The sequence below is a fragment of the Dendrobates tinctorius genome, unplaced genomic scaffold, assembly GCF_039654945.1.
Source record: "Dendrobates tinctorius isolate UK_male_01 unplaced genomic scaffold, ASM3965494v1 ptg000170l, whole genome shotgun sequence".
In the NCBI taxonomy this organism is placed as follows: domain Eukaryota; kingdom Metazoa; phylum Chordata; class Amphibia; order Anura; family Dendrobatidae; genus Dendrobates; species Dendrobates tinctorius.
Window position 1 is genome coordinate 1,542,638 of NW_027361837.1, and position 13,702 is coordinate 1,556,339.

The window sequence follows — 13,702 nt, forward strand, 5'->3', positions numbered from 1 at the left end:
ACCACAGCTCAGCCCGGCTAGGAACGGAGCCCAGTGACCGGAGGCAACCTCTATGACGTCACCGCTGGTCACTGAGCGCTTACAGTGCTAGCGGGGATCTCACCGCAGCTCAGACCGGCTCGGAACGGAGCCCAGTGACTGGCAGTAACCTCTTTGACGTCACCCTCGGTCACTGACGCTATGTTCCCAGCAGCTCATTCACCAGTGGTTCTCAGCCTGGACAGTCGCATCTTGGCACCGCCCAAGTTGATAATTATCCCCCAGACATGGATTATGGCATGGGACAGAACGACAGACAGGTATGGTATATTGTTGTTTTTATATTTTACTTTTATTACAGGAGAACAAGGGCTTCGGTGGAATTAGGTGAGGTTATAAGTATGGTTTAATTAAGATTATTAAAAGCATCGCTGTCATTTTTTTCAATTAAAGGACCTTGTTCTTGGTGTGTGTGTTTTTATACAATGTGACTATGGGGTTAGTAATGGAGTGTCTTATTGACATATTGACACCTCTCCATCACTAACCTCGGGGCTTGATGTCACCTGACAATGAACCCCATTTTCCACCGCTACAGGGCAAGTGGGAAGAGCCGGGCAAAGCGACAGAATTGGCGCATCTAATAGATGTACCTTTCCTGGGCAGCTGCGGGTTGTTATTTTTAGGCTGGGGGGGTCAAGATCCATGTCCCCTTACCAGCCTGAGAATACTAGCCCCTTACCTGTGAGCTTTAGCAAGGCTGGTTGTCAAAAATGGGGGGGACCCAACGCCATTTTTTAAATTATTTATTTAAATAATTTAAAAGAAAAAAAAAAAAAAAAAAAGCGTGGGGACCCCTCTATTCTTGATAACCAGCCTTGCTGAAGCTGAAAGCTGAGTGTTGCAGCCCCCTGGTGTGAGTTTTGCCTGGCTGGTTATAGAAAATACAGGGGAATCCACGCCATTTTTTTCATTTATTTATTTATAGCGCAGGCGGCGGTTGATGAATACCCGCATCAGCCTTCCTGCTGTCACTGTTATTAGCAGCAGCAGGGGTAGGCTGAAGGGAGTAACCGTCCCATCAGCCGCCGCCTGCTGTCTCTTTTATCACTTAAATGTAACGCTCATCATTCTACCCTGCTCACGCCGATCAATGGCAGAGCAGAGGAGAATGATGAGAGCCGTGTTCAGCACCCAGCGCTGGGGATCAGCGCTTACTGTAACGCTTCTTCCCTGGTGCCCGTCCGTGTGGTACTGATGCGGCACACGCATGCCACACGTGTGCGGCAAGTATTACAAACATGGACACTGACATGTCCGACATCGGCAATATCAAGGACGAGTGAAAGAGGCCTTATAGCAGGTTTTTATATTTGGCTGCTGTCACACACACTAAAAGACGCTTTTTATTGCAAAAAATAGTTTTTGCATCACCATATTTTGACAGCTATAATTCTTCCATATTTTGGCCCACAGAGACATGCAAGGTCTTGTTTTTATTGGTACCATTTTCAAGCACATGACATTTTTTTTAATCGCTTTCTATTCCAATTTTTGGTTAACAGAATGAACAAACAGCAATTCATGAATTTTTTTTTTTTTTTTTTTTTTGGGGGGGGGGCGTTTATACCGTTCCGTTTGTGGTAAAATTGATAAAGCAGTTTTATTCTTAGGGTCAGTATGATTACAGCAATATCTCATTTTTTATGTTTTGGCGCTTTTATACAATAAGACCTATTTTATAGAAAAAAAATAGTTATAACTTTTATTTTTCCGGTGATGATGCTGTATGGCGGCTCGTTTTTTGCCGGACCAGAGGACATTTTCAGCGGTACATGTTTATTTATATCTGTCTTTTTGTTATTCCAATTTCTGTTCCACGGTATGATGATAAAGCATTGGTTTTTTTACTTGTTTATTTTTTTTTAAATGTTGTTAAAAGATGAAGCAGCATCTGCATGCCATAGAAGCTGTCAGCTCTGCACTGACAGAGACTTGCTGATCATGCACTGCGCATGATCAGCTATTTTGCTAGGTCTGGTGACCTGGATATCGTCATGACGACATTCAGCCACCATGGCAACGATCAGGACCCCGAGTCACGCCACGGGGCCTCCGATCCAAAGGCAGAGGGGCTGTCAGCCCTCTGCCGGCTTCCGGAATGATGCGATCGTGTTAGATCGCAGCATTTTGGGGGTTAAAGTGCCGGGAGTGGTCTGTTACCGCTCCTGGCACCTAGTGCCAGATGTCAGCTGTCAGAATCAGCTGACACCCGGTGGCGATTGCCTGCGCACCCCCCATGTGCGCGGCCGATTGTGATCACGTAGTGTCAGACTGAAGAACATTGGGCCCACCAGAGGATATGATTCTGAGGGCCCACTTTTCTCCCCCACTCAAGAGCCCCATACCAGATGCAAGATTTGCACTATGAACGCTCCTGAAGGAGAAGGTAGGGCCCACAGGAGGATTCTCCGGTTCTCTGGTGGGCCAGTCCAACCCTGCGATCACGTAATATTCAGCACCTGGTCAGACAGGCCCAGGTCACATGAATGGAATATTACATCTGACGTCAGAAAGGGGTTAAATTAGGACATTGGGCCATACACTTTTTACTGCTGTTACATACCATATATTATTCCACTATAATTACAAAAGTTAGTGGTTTTAAATTATAAAAAAAACTTCCTCAATTGTAGACATTTTTTTACCAAATATCAAGGTTGGCTTGCAACTTTCTGCAAGCTTTTAACTTTGGCCCTCTGTGTATTTGAGTTTGATAAAGGGTTTGTTATCATGCTAAAGGGTTACAATTGCAAAGAGGTTGTAAAAAGAAACAACTTTGCAATTTTACTTTTGATTAAAAACCTTCTCCATTCTCAAGGACAGACCTTCACTACAATTGGTGGCTAGTATCTTAGGCATGGAGTGCAGCACTTACAAGCTCTTTGATATTGACTCTATAGCGTGCTAATGTACGAGTTGTCTTTCTAATCTAAAACCTCAGTATTCAGGGCACTTTGCGAAAAATAAGTGGGCTTTGGATTGCAGTTTGGGCACTCGGTCTCTAAGAAGTTTGCCATCATTGCTATAGAGTGAAACTTTTGAAGGTTAAATTTGGTTAAACAAATTGCTATGTTTATGGATGACATCCTTAGGAAACCAAGTAGGTATATCTCTTTCAGATAAACATTTATGTCACTGTAGGCATCTCTGTCGTACTGATGAACACTCCGGGAGCACATAGATATCCTTTTATATGTATAATTGTATTTGATTTCAATTTTCACTGTAGTATTGGGCTTTGATCCAAGTTTTTTTTCCGGTATTGAGACCTGCTTTCCTTAACAATGTTTTCACCTTCAATTCTGAGAGCTTCTTCTACACTGATGGAATGAATTTCTGCGGTCACCATCCTTCACTATAGATTAGTCTTCTGACGTTTGACCCTTTTTAAATGCAACTGTAATAGAAAGATATGTCCGTTGCAGTTTCTGACAAAAATTTTTTTGTTTTGTTCTCTTGTTTACTCTGTCTGTAAATTATAGTTTTCTACCAAAAGAAACGAAAAAAACCTTTCTGATGAAGGTCCGTTGTTGGACCGAAAACGTTCATACGATAGGAGTCTATTTTTGTCTGGATGCTAAATAAAGAATATACTGCTTCTTCATTTTTGAGTGCCATGTATTTTTATACATCCTTAGGAAACCACCATGGTTACCTACCGGTAGCCGGTTTTTCAGGAACGCATGATAGCACCACCTGAGAGAGGGATCCGCCCCGCCAGGACAGGAACCTACTGAGATATAAGGGGCGGCACCTCTCCCCCGCTTCAGTTGGGTTACAGAGCATTGAGAGGACTTCCCGGTTAGTAACATGTTAATCCAACACCAGATCACACAAATGCACCCTACTAAACGTGCACACCCATACGGTGAAAAGGGGGGGAATATACGGGTGCTGTCATGGGTTCCGGAAAAACCGGCTACTGGTAAGCAACCATGGTGGTTTTCCCTTCACCCATGACAGCACCATCTGAGAGACTTTTGGAGACTTCGAGATACCTTAGGGAGGGACCACCGCTGGCAGCACCCTTCTACCAAAGGTTAAGTCAGCAGAGGAGGATAGATTTAATCTATAGTGCTTAAAGAAGGTGGAAGGTGAGGCCCAGGTAGCGGCCTTACAAATCTGTTCAATCGATATCTCTGCTTTCTCAGCCCAGGAGGTCGCCACGGCTCTGGTGGAATGAGCCTTGATGCCGTCAGGAATCGGGATACCACTAGCCGAGTAGGCTACACTAATGGCTTCCCTAATCCATCTAGCAATAGTCCCTTTTGAAACCCCATAGCCTTTCCTGGCACCCTGAAAAGCTACGAATAGGGACTGGGACTTCCTCCACTGGCTGGTGACAGATAAGTATTCTAGCAGGGCTCTCTTAACATCCAAGCTATGGAACCTTTCTTCCCCTGGATTCTGTGGATTATCACAGAAGGATGGGAGGATAATCTCTTGACACCGATGGAAATCCGAGGCTACCTTAGGCAGATAAGCGGGGTCTGTTCTTAGCACCACCCTGTCTTGAAAAACTTGTGTATAGGGTGGATTTACTGAGAGAGCCTGCAGGTCGCTTATTCTACGGGCTGAAGTAAGTGCCACTAAAATGATTGTTTTTAGGGTCAGAAATTTTACAGGGAGCTGATGTAATGGTTCATATGGTTCTTTTGTGAGGGCCTCTAGTACTAGGTTTAAATCCCACGGAGCTATCCTGGGTATTGGAATAGGTTTAGCCCTATGACATGATTTGATGAATCTGGCTATTCATCTATTTGCTGCCAAGTTGCAGTTATAGAGTGCCCCTAGTGCAGATACCTGAACCTTAAGTGTATTTACCGCTAAGCCTAGCTGTAAACCTGCTTGCAAAAACTCTAAGATGGCACTAATCGGGGGTTCTTGTTCTAACGGCTTGCCTAGGAACTGTAGGAATTTATTCCATGTTCTGCCGTAGATGTTGTCACCGGTTTCCTACTTTTGAGCAGGGTGGCTACCAACCCCGGGGAGAACCCGTTACCCTTTAAAAGCGACCTTTCAAATTCCACACCGTCAGATGGAATCCCTTGACTTGCGCATGGAATATCGGGCCCTGGGCTAGGAGGTCCGGGATCTCTGGCAAAACCCATGGATCGGAGACGGACATTCTCTGCAGTAGAGCAAACCAGGGCCTTTTTGGCCAAAATGGGGCTATCAAAATTACTCTGGCTTGATCGGTCTTGATCTTTTTGACCACTGTTGGGATCAGAGCGACTGGGGGGAACGCATAGGCCATCTTGAAGTCCCACTGAAAGTGCAGAGGTCCACTGCCCATGGATCTTCCCTTGGGTTTAGGGAGCAAAACCTTTGTGTTTGCCTGTTTTGTCTGTTGGCAAAGAGGTCTATCACTGGTTCCCCCCAAAGCTGCGTTATCTTTTGAAAAATGGACCGATTTAGGACCCATTCTCCCTGCTTCAGGGTATTGCGACTTAGAAAATCGGCCTCTATGTTTTCTGCCCCATTTATGTGTAAGGCTGTTAAGGAGTGTAAGTGTTGCTCCGCCTTGCCCAGGATGTTGTCTGCTGCTTTCATGAGGGAGTATGATTTTGTCCCCCCTTGGTGGTTGATGTATGCCACCGTCACTTTGTTGTCTGACATGATGCGGACCTTGCGACCCCTGAGTAGGGGAAGGAAGTGGGTTAGGGCTTTGTTCACAGCCCATAATTCTGAGATTGGAGGATGCCCTCTTTTCTTGGTGTCCAGAACCCCTGGCCTACGTGACCCCCTTAGGTGCTCACCCCACCCCAGGGAGCTTGCGTCCGTTAGGATTACATCTGTCGCCTGTTTGTCCCAAGGTATTCCTGCGGCCAAATTTGTACTGTCCAGCCACCAGTTGAGAGAGTCTCTGGTCTGTAGTGAAAGCTCTACACCTCCTTCTAAACGCCCTCCTAGCGATCTTTGTGCTGCTAGTATCTCCCACTGGAGTTGACGGGTATGAAATTGAGCCCACCTGACCGCAGGAATACAGGACATCAGAGTGCCTAGTAGAGACATCGCTTTCCTCAACGTCATCTGAGGCTGGTCTCGGGCTGACAAGGCCATGTTCCGCACCTTCTCTTTTTTGGCCTCCGGAAGCAGACACACCTGCTGTTCTGAATCCAGGATAAATCCTAGGAAGGTCTGTTGCTTTAGGGGTTGTAGTTTTGATTTTTTGAAATTTATTATCCAACCTAATTCTTGTAAGGTGTCGGTCACCTGGCTTAACTGCGCAGTACATTGGTCCTCGGAGTTGCCCACTATGAGGAAATCATCCAGATAGGGTATTATGACTGTCTCTTGAATGCGAAGGAAAGCTGTTACCTCCGCTATGACCTTGGTGAAAACTCTCGGGGCTATGGATATACCAAACGGAAGAGCTGTGAACTGGAAATGCTTCAGTACGCCTTGGATATAAAGTGCTACCCTCAAATATTTTTGGTAATCTGGATGGATAGGGATATGATAATATTCGTCCTTCAGATCGACTACAGCCATAAAGCAGTCTTGATGTAGTAGCTTTATGGCCGTCGTCACCGACTCCATCTTGAAGGTCTGATTCCTTATCCACCGATTGAGTCCTCTGAGGTTTATAATTGTCCTGAATGATTGGTCCGGTTTCTTGATCAAAAAAAGTGGTGAATAAAACCCCCTTCCCTTCTGTGTGTCTGGGACTTCGTAAAGGACCTGTTTGTCTATTAGGCTCAGGATCTCTGCTTCCAAGGCCAATTGTTCTTCGGCCGCTCTTCTGAAGGGGGTAACTACGAACACTGGTTTCGGTTGGTGAACAAAGGGGATTTTCAAGCCTTCTCTTAAGACGCTTAGGATCCAGGTATTGGAGGAGATCTTTTCCCAGGCCTGGGAAAAGAGTGCCAATCTCCCCCCACTGGAATATTGGCGTCATTGTGGTGATTTTTTTGAGGTGGAGATACTTCCACCAAACATAAAGCCTGACTCCTTTTTCCTTTTGTCCTCCCATCTCCTTCTATCGGCCGGAGGACGCCCCCTATTGAACCTTCCGCCCCTCCGAAATGGCTGTCTCCTCTGCTCTGTTGGGAACCTGGGAAAGCCTTTTTTCCTATCGCTTGCTTTTTCCAGGATGTCGTCCAAGTTCTTTCCGAATAAGAATCTCCCATCACAGGGGAGAGAGCACAGCTTAGCCTTAGATTGCAGGTCACCCGGACAACCTTTAAGCCAAAGTGCTTGCCTAGCAGCATTTGATAAATTTGCTGCTCTGGCCGTTAACCTCATAGAATCCGCCGAGGTGTCCGCTAAAAAGGCTGCTGCCCCATGCAAGAGATACATATCTGCCAATATTTTCTCTCTTGGGACCCTTGATGCTAATTTTTCTTCCAACTGCTGCAGCCAGATCATTAGGGAGCGTGCCGTGCAGGTGCCCGCTATCGCCGCCTTTAGTCCTGCTGTTGCCTCCCATGCATGCCTCAGATATGAGTCTGCCTTCTTATCTAGTGGGTCTCTAAGAACCCCTGAATCTTCCAGGGGCAGGGCTGATTTTTTAGAAGACCTGGATACTGCTGCGTCTATTTTTGGGACTTTGTCCCATATCTCTGCGTCTTTGTGCTCAAAAGGGTATCGCCTTTTAGAGGTGGAGGGAAGAGCCCCTGATATTTCAGGTTTCCTCCATTCTCTCTCTATAAGCGCCTGAACCTTTTCGTTCACCGGAAAGGTATGCTTTTTCCTCTCCTGGAGACCCCCAAACATAACATCTTCAAGGGTTTTTGTAGTTTTCTCTTCCTGTAGGCCCATTGTTGTCCTAATGACCTTTAGGAGGGCATCTGTGTCTTCCACCGGAAAACATGGCTTACCCCCTGTGTCACTGTCTGAGGAGTCTGATGAGGAGGCCTGTTCCGACTGGGACGAGGCCGAAGAGGAATTTGAGGGAGAACTAGGGGGATCCTTTCTACGTTTCCTCTTTTTTTTTCAATAGGGTCTTAATTGAACCCTCCATCTCCGACCTAAGGGCTGATATCAGATTAGCCGCGAAACTAGGCTCATCCTCCGCCATAGTACGCTGAATACAACTTGCACAGAGGTCTTTCTGCCAGTCTCTTGTTAGGGCCGCTTTGCATATGGTGCAGTCCCTATTATTTTTCTTGCTTCCTGCTTTCTTGAGCCTTTCCTACGGGGTCAAACATAGACAGGGAAACCCTATTAACACAAATGCTAGCTTTCACGAAGATCACTCACCACCCGCAATCAAGGGTACCAGACTCGGAGGCTGTGTCGGAGCATGTGACCTGTGCTCTCTGGATCTCGAGGATTCTCCCGACCTGCGGCTGGGGCGGCTGCTGCTTGAGCGGCTTCCATATTTGCGTCCGGAGGGCTGTGAGGGCGGCAGAGACAAGGACCTCTCCTGCTCTGACTCCATCTTTGCACCGTCTGCCCCGCCGCAGTGCCTCGTTTAAATATGCCTCTGTCCTGTGTGTGGCCTCCGATCAGCTGTCTTCCCTCCCCCCTGCGACCGCCGGCCGACTGCCTTCAGAAAAAGCCGGCCGGCATCGCACTAGGCACCATGACACCGTCGCCTGGTGCGGACGTCAGCCGGCGCACCCACAATCCTCTGCGCCTCCGACATCAGTGGCCGGAAAGCGCCCGCGTCTCTCCCAGTCAGATGCCGCGGGGATCGAGATGCGGCGCGCGTGAGGGAAGGGCGGCGCGGTGGGGGCTTCCCGCAGCCACTGGGGATCCCACCAGCGCCCACACGAACCCGGAACCCCGGAGGGCCCGGGGACTGTGCATCCAGCACCCGACGGCCGGCGCTACAGGTAAGACACCTGTTCTTCCCGCGCTGGGACGGGGCTGGGTTCCCTTTTTCTTTTTCTCTCTTTCTTCACCCATGACAGGCACCGCCGACAGTGGGGTTCCTTCCAGGACAGGAACCCAACTGAAGCGGGGGGAGAGGTGCCGCCCCTTATATCTCAGTAGGTTCCTGTCCTGGCGGGGCGGATCCCTCTCTCAGGTGGTGCTGTCATGGGTGAAGGGAAAATATACAATTCATGTAGGGTCATTTATCTACTACAAGCTATCTATATAGCTTCTATAAATGAAATAGCCCACAGAGAATCTTACCTCTCAAACTTAACTGGCATTTGAACGGTGTCATGATTTTCCTCATTGTCATTTTCAGTCTTTAGGGTCTCTTGAATACTGACATTTAGGGACACTTTCTTGGCTTCTTGAGACAATTGGCAGCTCTCATAAAATGAAGTCATTTCAAATACTTCACTAAGCAAAAAGAACAATAGCACGTCTCAATCATATTTATTTTTGTTAGTAGCCAATATATCACTAAACAAGGAAATATATACTGCATGAATCTTCAGCCATTAACCCCTTACGAACAAGGCCTAGTTTGGGCCTTAAAAGGGGGTGTCCACTACTCAGACAACCCCTTTTCAATTACTATGTTCCCTCCAAGTAAAATAACAACAGCTATACTCCCCTCCAGGGCCAGCGTTAGCTCTCCCGATGCTCGCATGACATTGTGATGCTATGTGATCCCTGCAACCAATAAGCAAGTTTCACTCTCCCCCTCTCCCCTCCTTTGGACAAATCTAACATACGGAGGAAATCTGATAGCATCCACAACTCTCACTTCCCTGGTTATCAGATTTGTCAGAAGGAGGGGAAAGTGAAGGCAGGACAGCCAGTAACACCACCACTGGGTTGGAACCAAAGGCGAGTGTAGCGGTTATTAATTCATAAAGGGGAATTAGTGATTGTGAAGACATCAGAGTATATCTTAATTACCCAGACGACTATGTTTTTGCAAATCAAGAAGAATTGACTTTTTATCTGTATATTGGCTTGTGGATCTAAGTGGTCAAGACTCTGGTGGGTCAAGACAGACTTGCATACCTTTTAACATACGGTATAAGTCTGTAATAGTGACTTGTGCATAGTGTGTGTGTTTATCTTTGTTTATTGTGTGCTCATATGCTAATTATGTATTGTATTTATTAACCAGTTTGTTGACTTCCAAAGTAAATAGGGAAAGGCTGTGAGTGGACTGAAGGACACTTGGTAAATCTAAAAATAGATCACATACATCAGGTATAAAAAGACCCAAGAGACAGAGAGAGGAGATCTCATTTCATCACACAGAGCTACCAGTCGGACATTCTGATAAGCACTCAAGGGATGAGAGACAGGACTGCAGCCAATTCATCATGGCACCATCACGAGGGACACAGATCTATTATTCTATAGGAATCAACTTAGGGGATGTCGGCTCTGGTTGGAAGGACACAGATCTGATCCAGTGACCATCTCTTAACCATGGATATGCTTGGAAAAAACCAGGTTTTGGGACCCGGAGGTCGCCTGATCCATGGAGATGGTCGAATAAGCCAGGTGGTGACTCTCGTGTCATCTGGCTTTGGACCTTGTACAGACTGTATGGACTGTTCTTGGTCATCTAACTACGCTTGTCGATATCTCTTCTCTGTGTGTATATCATAGGTGGAATAGCGACCCTGGGAGCTCAGACATGACATAACATCTACCATTATCCCGGCGAGACAGCGGAAGGGAGAGACTCTGTAATGTGCACTATTTTGGGGTAATTGCTGTAATTGTTTTCTTTGCTATTGGGTGTTGTGGTTCAATAAAGTATTGCCACACTGTTTTACCCTAACCCTGTGTTGTCTGTGTAGGGAATTGCCCACCGGGAGATAGAGCGGGCGTTCAATGGTATGAGCCCTGGTCCTTGCAGTCTTGCTAAAGGCAGCCGGGCCAGCGGACAAGAGCACCCACTGACCCCGTTTCTCCATAGTGATGGAGAAGGGGTTGTCAGAGTAGTGACATGAAGACTATTATGCCCCACCTTGAACAGGTTATAATAGACTTTGGAACAATGCATTTATAAAAGGAACCAGCCATGTCCCAAAACATTAACTTTAACCTTCAAAATAGAGGTGTAAACTGAAGTTAATAGGCTGTGTGGCTGCAGGGAGACTCAGGCTTTGTGTCACAGAGATGTAGCTTCAGCCACAACTCACACAGTCAGCAGCAGCTGTAACATTAAGAGAGATACCGTATTTTTCGCTTTATAAGACGCTCCGGATTATAAGATGCACCACAATTTTTGAGGAGAAAAATAAGAAAAAAATATTTTTTAATAAAATGGTGGTGCCTCTTATAATCCTTGCATCTTATTGCTTACCGGGGTTGGTGGCTGCGGTGTAGAGGGGTCCCAGGCTCGCTGCTGGAGGAGGCAGGCGTGGAGTGATGCTGCAGGCCGTATTCAGGGATGAGGGGGGGCTCCGACGTGTGCTGTTGCTGCTGCAGAGTCTTGTGCTGGTGTCAGGTTTCTCCACTTGTCCGGCGGTTGGAGGCCGGTGCGGGTGCTCCGGTGCGGCGTTGTGTGCCCATCGATGCCCGGGGCTCTGCCGACATTGTTTGACAGACCAGAGCCCCAGCATTTCCTTGGTTCCCTGTATATGTGCACTGAAGTGCCGGTAAAAAAAAAAAATGGCCGCCGGCGCATGCGCAGATGGGATCTCGGGACCAGTTCTCGAGAGATGAGATCTGAAATCTCATCTCTCGAGAGCTGGGTCCCGAGATCCCATTTTTTTGCAGGCACCACCGCGCGCACACAGGGAACCCAGGGAAAATGGCCGCCGGCGCGTGCGCAGATGGGATCTCGGGACCCACCTCTCGAGAGATGAGATTTCAAATCTCATCTCTCGAGAACTGGGTCCCGAGATCCCATCTGCGCACGCGCCGGCGGCCATCTTTTTACCGGCACACAGGGAACTGAGGAAATGCCGGGGCTCTGGCCTGTCGCACAATGTTGGCAGAGCCCCGGGCATCGACGGGCACACAACGCGGCACCGGACACACCCGCAGCAGCGGCCAGCAACCGCCGGACGCCCCGATCACAGCCTAGGTAAGGCATGTCCGCTTTGTAAGACGCACCCCTATTTTCCCCCCAAATTTTGGGGAAAAAAAGTGCGTCTTACAAAGCGGAAAATACGGTAATCCTTTAATCGTCCCACCATGGGGAAATTCAGAGCATTACAGCAGCACGGCAGGAACAAGTACAGATACAGATGCATAAAAGGCATTACATTGACAGTAGGTAGGTACATATACGAAAAAAAAAAAAAAAAAATGTAACCGGACTGTCACAACTTTGGATCTATCAGTTCTCTGTTTGGGTCGTTCTCCGTTTTGGACAGTGCTGGTTATACAGCCTAACTGCAGCAGGAAGGAAGGACTTTCGATAGCGCTCCCTCTCACATTTAGGATGAAGTAGCCGGTCACTGACAGTACTGCACATCTTTGTCACGGTCTCATGCATGGGATGGGAATCATTCTGCACCATGTAGCTCACCTTGGCCAGTATCCTCCTGTCGCCTACTTCCTGAACTGGGTCAAGGGGGCATCCCAGGACAGAGCTGGCCCTTCTAATCAGTTTGTCCAGCCTATTCCTGTCCCTGGTTGATATGCCACTACCCCAGAACGCCACACCAAAGAAGATGACTGATGCCACAACAGAGTTGAAGAAGGATGCAAGAAGTGCCCCTCTAACTCCGAAGGCTCTCAGCCTTCTGAGCAGATAAAGCCTGCTTTGGCCCTTCCTGTACACTGCATCCAAGTGATGGGCCCAGTCAAGCTTATTATTGAGGATCACACCAAGGTACTTATAGGTGTCGACTATCTCAATGTCATTTCCCTGAATGTTCACCACTACTGGTGGATTTTTGCCCTTGCGAAAGTCCACCACCAATTCCTTGGTCTTCCCGGAATTAATCCTAAGGTGGTTCCTCTGACGCCACTCCACAAAAGCTTGGTTAGTATCTCTGTACTCTCTTTCATCTTCTCCTGTGATGAGGCCTACTATTGCAGAGTCATCGACCCCAGAACGGACTGACAGCCGACTCAGAACTGATGCACTGTAGAGCTGGCTGTCAGTCATTGTCAGCATGTGGCTATTGTGCTTACTTTTGGCCCCATTCACTTGGATAGGGACTACAGTAGTTGAGAACATTTATTTTTATAAAAACCCAGAAACACTTTAAAAATTCTTTACAAGCAAAACAACATTCTCACCAAATATCCAATGTGGACTGTGTTGCATGGAGTTTTCTTCCCAGAGGAGACTCAAGTTGGTCTCGTATCATCTGGCACAGGCAATATTTAGTATTGGTGTAGTGATTGTTATACATAACTGCCTGTTTAGAGAAAAGAAATCTGATTTATGCTATAAAACAATAATACAATCAGTAAAAGAATAAGGCTAAGTTCACAATGGGCATTTTTGCAGCGCATTTTTTTGGCAGCAAAGAAGCTGTGGCACTAAAGCTGTTTTTGCTGCGTTTATTTTTTTTCTCCTTTTGGTTCATTTTTTTCCCATTTTATAATCCTGAAAAAACACTGAAAGAAGTGACAAAGCACAAAACACTGATGACAAAAAACAAATGTGCGTGCATGAGATTCCTGAAATCTCACAGACATAGCTGGTACTGTACAACACAGCTGAAAATTAGCATTAAAAAAAATACAGCAAAAACGGCCAGTGTGAACTTAGCCTAATAAGTATTTAGGTGAATCACTATTTATTATCATGTTCAAGACTACCTGAAGTAACTGCTGATTCATTTCTAAATATAGCAGTGGCCAGAAAGTGATTTTCTGA

General features: G+C 46.9%; 1 protein-coding gene across 2 annotated transcripts in view; it reads right to left on the reverse strand.

The window, feature by feature from the left end:
* Positions 1 to 13,702, reverse strand: part of DUS2 (dihydrouridine synthase 2) — a 291,549-nt gene that overhangs the window by 72,453 nt on the left and 205,394 nt on the right. For both annotated transcript variants that reach the window (XM_073550793.1, XM_073550792.1), the window contains 2 exons: positions 13,117 to 13,238; positions 9,130 to 9,285 (listed from right to left, as the gene is read on the reverse strand). In XM_073550793.1, coding sequence (XP_073406894.1) covers positions 9,130 to 9,285; positions 13,117 to 13,238 — 278 coding nt within the window. The remainder of the gene's footprint in view (positions 1 to 9,129; positions 9,286 to 13,116; positions 13,239 to 13,702) is intronic.